The 10663-nt window shown below is 38.6% G+C and overlaps 1 protein-coding gene across 1 annotated transcript; it reads right to left on the bottom strand.

Annotated features, from left to right (window-relative positions):
- Positions 4267-8853, bottom strand: LOC109836865 (auxin transporter-like protein 2). The gene is made up of 7 exons (XM_020404901.1): positions 8627-8853; positions 8188-8373; positions 7974-8086; positions 7693-7876; positions 7517-7614; positions 5562-6027; positions 4267-4861 (listed from the first exon to the last, which is right to left on the bottom strand). Exons 1-7 carry the CDS (start codon positions 8798-8800, stop codon positions 4517-4519), a joined length of 1566 nt encoding a protein of 521 aa, XP_020260490.1. The 5' UTR covers positions 8801-8853; the 3' UTR covers positions 4267-4516.

The raw sequence follows: 10663 nt of genomic DNA, 5'->3' as shown, positions 1-10663 counted from the left end.
TTTATAGAAAATGGTTGTTAGTGGTAGTTTTGTAAATAAAACTTTAATGAAGATTTATATAAACTGACAGAAAAATTTTCTATAAAGTACAGAAAAGTACCCCCCATTTTATAGAAATTAATTTCCGTTCAAAATGGGCGGAAATCACCCAGAAATCTGACGCATATATTTAAAAAATAATTAAGTACATCAGTACCCTTCCCATGTGATTTCCCATGGACGTTGTTAGTAAGCTATTTTCTATAAAGTGACATCTAACCAAACAAAAGAAAAAGGAAACAACATATTTTCTATAAAGTTAGAAACTTTTTCATACTTTTAACCAACCAAAGAAATAACAAAAAAACAAGAAATATGGTACTATTTTGAGTTCCATAAAATTTTCCTGCAAATTTTATAAAAATACAAGGAAATCAAATTTCGAGTAATTTTCTTTTTCCTCTTTTTTATAGGAATTGAACCAAACAGCCCCTTACCCTACCTTACGTCCTCTCCCACCAAACCATGACTTAGAGCATCTCCAACCCAACTCCAAAAACCCAAAATGACGTAAAAGCTGCGCCAAATCTCCCTCCAACCGGACGACAAATGTAGCACCATTTTGATGAGGTGCTACAGTGTTGCGCCAGATTTGGCGCAGCACTGTAGATATGGAGATTTTGGTTTTTCTCAAGTTTGCCCTTATAGTTTGTTATAACAAATCAAATATTCCAACCATATCCCATTTTATAGTTTATAAATAAAATGAATATTCTTTTTGGTGTAAAATTTGGTGTAATGGTTGGAGATGGAATAGTAATTCGGTGTAAAAACTACACCAACTTGTTGTAAAAACTGTTGGATAGGGAATTCCTAATCTATTTTGGTAACATAAGGTTATTAGGATTCCTATTCTATTTTGGTAACATGATGTTATTAGGATTCCTAATCTATTTTGGTAATAGGTTATTAGGATTCCTAATTTGATTTGGTTTTGGTTTAGAATTCCTAGTATGTTTATGATTTTAGGATTTCTATATATATGGAACAATTGGAAGAGAAAATTGGAGGAGAAGAAAATGTGGGGATATTTGGAGCACAGAAAATAGGTATTTTCTGAGCTATTTGTTTAGGGTTTTGTTTGGAGAGATTAAGAGCTTGTTGGTGAGATTAGTTTGTTCCTTCGAGTGATTTGTAATCTCAGTTTGTACTATTTCTCTATTAGTGAAAACCTCATCCCCTTCTTGCCCCGTGGACGTAGGCAATTGCCGAACCACGTAAAACTATTGTGTTTGGATTTGTACCGTTGTTTTGATTTGTTTGGCATTATCTCGACATTTGTTTGATTTGGTTCTCGAAGCACGCCCGTTTGGTTGTCACGCTTCCGCGACGCGCACAACAATTGGTATCAGAGCTCCAGATTTCAGATCTAAGGTTTTGTCTTGGTTGGAGGAGTAGATTAATTTGGAAGTTCGGCTAGGGCTTCGTTTGGTGAGAAAGGTGCGATCTTTTTGGTAAAGACTCTATCTTTTTTAGTTTGGATCTATTCTTCGTTTATTTCGCATTGGTTTGTTGACGCTTGGGCTATTTGGAGGAGTAGATCGCTTTGGAGGCTCTTCGAGGGCTTCGTTTGGAGATAAAGATGAGATTTTTCCTATTTGTGGATCTCGTTGTCGTCGTGCGGGGGGAGATCGTTTGGAGACTCTTGTTAGGGTTTCATTTGGAGGTAAAATTCTCTCCTTTATCAGTTTGGATCTATTCTTCATTTGTTGGTGCTTTGAGATAGTTGGCCGAGATAGAAGGATTTGAGGCTGGGTTATTTGTTTATTGATACGGTGCATTGGATTATTGAGAAGTGCCCTTGACCTGCATATTGAAGTCCTTTTGAGCACGTTGGTATGAGCAAGGAGACCGAGGTGGAGTTTGGCACTTCTATTTGATGATTGAAGGGTCTTCTATTTGGTGTTCATTCAGGCATTTAGGTGCCCTCCAATGAGGCATCATTGGAAGGTAAATTGGTATTTTGGTTTCCTATGTTGGGGATTGTACTAGGCATTTGTGGGTTGTAACCAAATCCCGTTGGTTTTGAAGTCCTAGTAGTCAACAACAGTTGAAGAAGTGTATTGGGAGTAAGGTGAAGGTACTTTATTCTGGTTGTAGAAGGAGGTACAAGAGGGACCTACTGTATTTGTACCGAGATCATGGCAGTTTGAGACACTTCATTGGTGTGGAAACTTTGAGGCGACAAGGCGAGATGGTAGATTTGGGCAGCTGTTCCTTTCTGGAGGAGGATCGGCGTTTGATGTCGAGCATTGGCATTGGTGTACAGGCTACAACATGTTTGAGCCGTCTCATGTATAGGTTGCCGACTGCTGCATGTATAGATATGGGATCTGGTGGAGCTGCTTCAGATTTTGGGTTGCGTCAGATGTTTGGCTACCTAGCACTTGGTCACATCGTGGATGTGAGATTTGATCCAATAGCATATTTGGGATTCAGAGACGTGTTTGATTATCAGGTATTGGCTTCTGACTTTGTTCTGAGCAGGCATGTTACATTTGACTCTCAGCAGGTGGAGAGTGGTGATCAGATCTTTGGGACATCGCAACGGGTGGAGAGTGATGCTACTCCACGTTGGGTGGAAACTCCAGATCATACTGCATCATTTGGGATCCAGCTGATGTGACACAGATTGGGAATCGTGTTGATATGGATGCAGATGATAGGTTGATTGATTCGAGTACAGCTGATGGATGTAGTCTGGATATGGCCATTGGTTCATCTCAGGTGGAGATGTTTGGATTAGTTCAGTTTGGAGCCATTGGAGGTGCTATCAGCCGCAGACTTGATCGTGATATTGGAGAAGGGTTGCGAACTCTTCTAGTTGATTGAGGCCTTTGGAGGCCATTTGGGTGAACTACGTGAAGACTTGATTCCTTAGGCAAGAGGATAGGTAGGCAGTCAGTTTTGATGCAGCCGATTTGGTGAGTAGATATCGACATTTGGGTGAGTGTTCGTACTCCCATTTGGGTCTCGACTTGTGTGGATGGAGTCCGTTATCATGAGTCCGTTGCCGTGGCGTACTGGACGCAACAAGTGAGGCATTTGGTTTGGTCGATGTCGGCTTAGTTTTGGGAAAACTTCGTCGATGTGGAGAATTGTTGGATAGGGAATTCCTAATCTATTTTGGTAACATAAGGTTATTAGGATTCCTATTCTATTTTGGTAACATGATGTTATTAGGATTCCTAATCTATTTTGGTAATAGGTTATTAGGATTCCTAATTTGATTTGGTTTTGGTTTAGAATTCCTAGTATGTTTATGATTTTAGGATTTCTATATATATGGAACAATTGGAAGAGAAAATTGGAGGAGAAGAAAAATTGGGGATATTTGGAGCACAGAAAAGAGGTATTTTCTGAGCTATTTGTTTAGGGTTTTGTTTGGAGAGATTAAGAGCTTGTTGGTGAGATTAGTTTGTTCCTTCGAGTGATTTGTAATCTCAGTTTGTACTCTTTCTCTATTAGTGAAAACCCCATCCCCTTCTTGCCCCGTAGACGTAGGCAATTGCCGAACCACGTAAAACTATTGTGTTTGGATTTGTGCCGTTGTTTTGATTTGTTTGGCCTTTATCTCGACATTTGTTTGATTTGGTTCTCGAAGCACGTCCGTTTGGTTGTCACGCTTCCGCGACGCGCACAACAAAAACTACACCATTTTAGGTTTTTGGGTTGGAGATGCTCTTAGTGGTCCATAATGCAGCCAAACCATGACTTATTTGTCCATAATATTCTTGCTGCAAGAAAAGAGTGATTCTCCCTGCCAACAATCAATCATGAAGTACGTCATCACCGCATCTCCTTTGTGAAAGGGAAAGAAACCCCCCCTAAGACAGAAAGGCTTGTGAAGGACCAATCCTTTGTCCTAATAACCTATTTGCTTTATTTCCTCACCATTGAGCTTGGCGTGTCCGAGGGCAGCATTTTGTCCTTTCTCCTCTTTCTAAATGAGTCATTTCGGCACAACCAGAGGGCAAACGTTAACTTTGTCCATATACACTTCTTTGCATCTTTCTCGGAGACAAAATTCTTGCAACGTCTCGTCTCTTTTAATTAGCCCGTGATTACACTCTTTACTATGACTTTTTTCAAAGATGGGGAAAATCACAAAATACACTCTCGCGAGTTACGAGTTATGGAAATTAATATAGTGATGCCCTCTCGAGGGTAATAAAAAAAAAACCAACTGTTTAATAATAGGTGATGGGAACAGGTAAAGCATGTAAAGAAAGATAAAAGAAAACCAACTGTTTAATTAATAATCCCATAAAACTTATACATTCTGAACTTGAACCAAAATTACAGAATACGAACATTGATACCAACTCCTCTCTCCATGTACCAAACCGACATCTTTGCCTCTACTAACTACGTACCAACCACTACCACTAGTAGAAACGCTGCATGCATGGCATAAATTGGACATTGCTAACCGAAACTACACTCCATCGCTCAACGGCATCAAATTCCAAAGATTCTAGTTGTGGTGGCGGTGATGGCGATGACGATGCCCAAAATACGAAGGCGAGGGAGACGGAGAAGGAGAAAACACCGTGAAATTATTAGCGGTGTTATAAACCGGAGGAGTCGCGGGTGAAGTTGAATTGGCAGGCAGGGGGAGGGGAGGCGGAGAAGGAGGCAGTGGGCATTGATAGCACTTGGTGAAGAGACCGAAGGTATCTATTTGATGCACGAAGTTGGTCATGCTAGCCCATCCACCGAACCCAAATCCAACCACCAAGACCCAAACCACGATGAATATGTTGATGGTGTAGGCTCCAATCCATCGGCCTAGGATTTTTGGTGGAGGTTCTACCGCGTTCTGCACACGTAACAAAAATATATGTACATAATTAGGAAAGCATTCTTTAAACTGTGTTCTTGGTTATTTTTTGAGTATGTGATTATGCTCATTAATTCTTCGTTGCACAAGTTTTCGTACATACGACTGTTTTTTTGTAGTTGACTGTTGAGATGTTGAACTTTTAGTTCTCAATTTGTGATGGAAGTTTCTTAGGTAAATTGTGTAACAATCTTTTTTGTACTCTGAAAAAGTACGGAGCGGTGGGATGACTAAACTAAGATTTAAAATAATGATAATTAATAATAAAAGCAAAGCAACTATATGCAACATTAATTCTCATATATGTAAAGACACATTTAAACATCAATCACATAGTAACAAGCATATTAATAATTAGATAATTTTTTTTTCTACATTTGCAAATTTGACATGCCACTGGCCAAGAAATAGCTTACTATTTTTAGTTAACATCTCTAAATGCTCTACTACTCCAAAGTAACACTTGGCATATGCTCAAAGAATTCACTGGAAGTTATTATTCTAATCAGTGATGCACGTCTTAAAGCTATTTCTATTTGTTAATTTCATATAATTTCACACACTTAAGCCGTTACTTACCTTCGTAAAGATTCTCAACACTAGCTATTAGCTAACTAAAAGCAACTTATCACATAAATTAGCCTTAATTAATTAATGTCAGTAATAAAAAACCAAATACCTCTCTTGCAGCAGCCCCCCTGAAAGTAATCATATGAGCCAGCGCGGGAATAATATAAACAGTAAAGCTCACGAGCAACGCCCCCACTGCAGAATTGATCGGCCCAAAGAACGGGAAAATAATCGCCAAGAACCAAATCGGAACCACAACGGGCAACCTCGCCGCCGCTCTCTTACATAAACTCGGACAATCGTGAAGTCCAACGAGCTTCTCCCAAACGAAATATAACGGAGTGCAAGCAAATCCGAAGGTGATGAATTGGTGGATTAGCATGAGGATGACTGCTGCGTCGCGAAACGGAGTTTTGGGAAGGAGAGCGAAGGCGTTGGAGTGGTTGAGGAGCTCGTCGCCGAAGGCCCAGTAGACGCTGGCCGCTGAGGGGAGGGTGAGTGTCATCACGTAGGCGGTTGCCAGGAGGTAGATTGCCTTGAATTTTTGAGGTTTCCACATTGCGTGCATGATTTCACTGTGAAATTTAGAGTGTAAGTGCTAGTAAAATAGTCTTTTGCAATAAATAATGTGATTCCATGATAGAGGAGGTGTATGAGCCACTAATACAATTGAAAAATGAATGCTATGGTAAGTTAGGAACTAACGAGTCAGATATCTACATCGCCTTTAGTTATGTTTTCTAATTAGTTTTAGCACTTAAGTTTACTATTTCTGTGTAAAGTATCTAGAAGTTACGGATGTGTTAGAAAAAATTCTGTGGAAATCACCGCTGGAACCACATTGTTACTCTCTCGATCATAATCGTTCTATGATGTTTAGATAGTTGGAATTGTTTTATGATAAGGATAATTGCAGATAGACCCTCTATACAATCGCCCATACCAATTACAAATAGACCCTCTACTGGTGTGGATAGACTCCTTGCACTATTTGCTTAAGTGCCGATAACTGTTAAAAGAGAGGAAAAATTCACTAAGGAGTCTTATCTTTGTTGATAGAAACTACAGGAGGTCTTTTGGCATGATAGAAACTACAGGAGGTCTTTTGGCAATTAATCATTTCTATTGTCTAATATCTTACTTTCAAACAAGAGGCACTTGTGCTTATTTTCAAATAAAAATATAATTGAATATGAAATAATAAATAGTTATCACTAAAAGTAATTAATTTCTTAACTGTGAAGAAACAATGGAGATGTTTTGACTGGAAAAGTTAAAAAGGTTTTTACTTCTTTAACTTTTTCCTAGTAGAATGCCTAGTAAATTCTTTCCCTTGAATGTATATCTATCATTAAGGGCACAATGCCTCTTTGTAGTGAGCAAGAGGTCATGTTACGTTTACATCCACCTTGGACTAGCAACATAGCCTATGACCCACTCTCCAAGAGAAATGTTGGATGAAAAACAAAAAGCATGTTCCCCCCCAAGAAACTTTTGAAAGAAAAGCAAAGTTTTAGAAGGATGTTTTGTGAAAATTAATGAGCTTAAAAATTAGTTCAAATTTAGAGGGCCTCCAAGCATTGGTTTCTTCTGGGTGAATGAAAGTTCAACTATAACAAAAAAAAAAAAAAAGAAGATGCCTTTGTTTCTATAATCAACCAAACCTACATTTCATGCATCTGTCATAATCTTTTCAGGTTTTGCATCATTTTACGACCCCTGCACCTAAAGTGCATTGTAACAGGACACAGACATATATAGCAGCAATAAAACAAAAGCTTGTTTGACTGTACAATCCCTTCAATAGTCACTACGTCAGGCTTTATTATTACCTCCATTATTTGAAATTTTCAGTTCAAAATGAGGTAAATGATTCAGAAAGAAATCTTTTGCCCTGCCATTAAATTCTTTCTTATATAAGGGGGGTAAAAAAAATCTGCAGAAAATCTGGATAAGTGGCTCTATCAAAGATCACATCACATGGGCAACTGAGCCTAAATCTTATATAAATATAATTAATAAAAGAAATTAATTTGCAAAATGAAACGAGGGCTGTCTCCTTACACAGTAACAGCGTGGCCACCGAATGTGTAAAGAATGTTTGTAGCCCCAGTAAAGTATAGCACCAGCTTCGCTGGCCCCGAATGCTTAACTCCTTCAATCTAATTAGTAAGAATAATGATAATTTCAGAACAAAATTATAAAAGTTAAATCTATAATTGATAGAAAAAGAAAATTACCTGACCGTTGATTAGAGAAGCAACGGTTAGATACCAAGCAGTGTATGTAGTCATAACAAGGCCAAGAAAAGACCAAACTCTGTAGTTGTGGAATGAAGGGATGAAAACTGTAGTAGCACAGCATGCACCAAAGATATAGGTCCACGTTCTCTTGTCTAAGTTGTCATTTATATAATATATATTACTGCAAAAAAAATCAAATATTGAAAAAAATAAGATCTATTTACATTAAATTAAAATAGAGAGAAAAGCGAAGAATTAACTGTTGTTAATAAATGTACCTAGCACATGCAATTAGCTGAATCACAGATCCAAACAGGAGAAAAGTGCAGTTAAAGGCCAGGCCTACATTCCTCCAGTGTTTACCAAGTAATCCATCAAGCACTTCAAACCACTGATTTTTTTTTTAAATCAAAATAAAACAATGTAATTAGAAAAATGCCTCCAAAATCATTAAAAATTTATTTAAGTTAATTTGGTTAACTAAAATTTTACCTGGATTACATGATTCCTGAAATCAACCTTTTCTCTTTCCTTTCTAGCTCTATACTCAACATATAAGACACTAATCAAGTAAGCAGTCCAGCTCCCTAAAAGCCCATAAAATACTTGTAGTAGTATTCCGCTCACCATTCCAAGTTGTGAGAATGAATATGGAAGAGTCAGCAGAACTTGAGCTACCTGGAAAAGAAAAACTAACTTAATTGATAAATAATGAAAATGGGTCCTATGGTCTGTATTTTGTTTCATTATACGTTTTCCTTTTTAAGAAAATACTACGGATGCCAATGAGCTGGGGTTCATTTCATTAACAAATATGAACAAATTATGTCATTGTTTCCTTTTATGTTTTTTTAGTATATATATCTCATTATGATCTTATAATGAAATTTTGGACATTTTTATTTAGAAAAAAGGGCATTTGAAGTATGACCTGGTTTGAAGCGCAACTGAACCAAGCATCATAAGTTGAGCCTCCATGCCAAAGGAAGCTAGAGAGCTTAGATTTCACTGTCTTCTCTTCATCGTCTCTCTCCATTTCAATATATCTACCAATAATTACATCCTCTGCCACTTTGTCCTCAATGCCATTAGAAGCTGAAGCCATTCTTCTCTCTATAGCTAGTTTTAGTAGTGAGAGCACAATGAGTTGAATTTAGTTCTATGAGAAAGGTTGGTTGTATTTATAGTGAATAAAGGAAGGAGATGATCATGATGATGAAGAAGTCTGAACTGAGCTGTGTCGAGTGGGGTTCAACGGTTGCGGGTTTTGAACGAAACCGGCCCGCTCTTGGGATTCGGTTTAATTTTTTAATTTTTTTTTAAATCTTGGTTTTGTTTTTTTTTTTAATTTTTGCACTTATTTGAGCGTGGTCCTGCCCTGCGCACGAGCGGTTCGCTCGCTTCTCGAGTCGGGATTAAAAAATTGAACCGGATCTTTTTTTTTTCCTCCTAGGTTTTAGGTTACCAGCAGGGGTGCTAAATCGTACCCGTATCCAGAGAAATATTTATAACTGTATCTGTTAGGATACAAATATGATTATTCAAATCTATAATCGATGGTCTATATATAGTTACGGGTATGGTTTTTTAGTGAAATATCTGGATTTGTATCTGTTATGGTAATTTACCATCTAAAGATAAAAATATTGAGAAGCTATGTCTTCATAGGCCCAAAAGAGCTATGACACAAACCAGCTTAGCGGCCCAAAGCCCAGCCAAGGACAAATCTATCGACCAGCTGAGCAAACGAGTCATCTTTACTGACACGAAGTACGGGATCAGTCGACCCCTTATGATCGAGACGACTCCTCAAGAGTCCACCCACATCATGATCGAGACGACTCCTCAAATAGTCGGCTCGACCATCTACTGGGCAGTCTACTCGGCCAGAAGCTCGCTTGATTGTCTGGTCGACAAATTATAGGGACGATTCAAAAATCAATCCGTCTCTACTGAGGGGATAAGATCCAACTAAGCTCCCTTCAGATATACATCAATCAACACTACAGTATTGATCGGTCCTATCAAGATCTCAACTTTGACAAATCTCATGCGTAAACAGCTTACTCCGTTCACAAGTCACTTCCCAGAGATTACTAAGACATTCTCTCCAGGGCTCGAATGACTTCCCTCTCAGTCGTCAGCCGACATCTGTAAAGCGGATGATGACTAAGTAGCCGACCTATCTTTCGTAATGCCTCATCTTTCAAATCCGGGATCTTATGGAGACAGTCTCTCCTATGCTCGAATGACTTCTCTTCCCGTCACCAGCCGACATCTGTAAAGCGAAGGATGACTCAGCAGCCTGTCTGCTCACCCCATAACCGCCATCCTGTGCATAGTCAGAGCCAAGGGTCAGCATCTCAGAGGCGATGGACTATAAAAGGAGGGAAGGTAAGAAAAACAAAAAAAAAGGTTCTTCTTCTTCTTCATAAAACTCTGGGGATCATTTCTCCCTCTTGATCTACTTTTACTAAAAAGAGAACTAATAACTCTAAAAGAGTACCCCCTTACAAGGACATCAATGGTCCCGGGACTCTCCCTCAAACCCCACTCAAACTCACCAGCTGACTTGACCGTCAGAGATACCACGGGGGAAACAAGCCCCGCCCTCTTACTGGTTCGTTCTTCTTGTTTATGTAGAAGAATCAGGAATTCCAATCCAATGATCGGGCATAAAGTCGGAGGAGGAGTCGGCCCCATCTCCCATCCTCTCTCTCTTCATCATCAACGCGAAGATATGAACTGCATCCATCAGCGGAAAGCTCTCATCGACTGTGTGATCTCGGATATCAACAGTATCCAAAATATCCGAATACATATTAGTCATGCTCTTGCAATAGTTTTAATTCTTACATTATGGATTTTTGGTTAATTTTGATGATCAAGATATCTAATCTTAGCTTTTTTGTTATAATGAACATATTAAAGAACTATTTTGTATCACATGAACTATTATTTTCTCAAT

The sequence above is a fragment of the Asparagus officinalis genome, chromosome 4 (genome assembly GCF_001876935.1).
Source record: "Asparagus officinalis chromosome 4, Aspof.V1, whole genome shotgun sequence".
Taxonomy (NCBI): domain Eukaryota; kingdom Viridiplantae; phylum Streptophyta; class Magnoliopsida; order Asparagales; family Asparagaceae; genus Asparagus; species Asparagus officinalis.
Note: the sequence above shows the minus strand (reverse complement) of the source record. Positions and strands in the feature narration are given on the sequence as shown.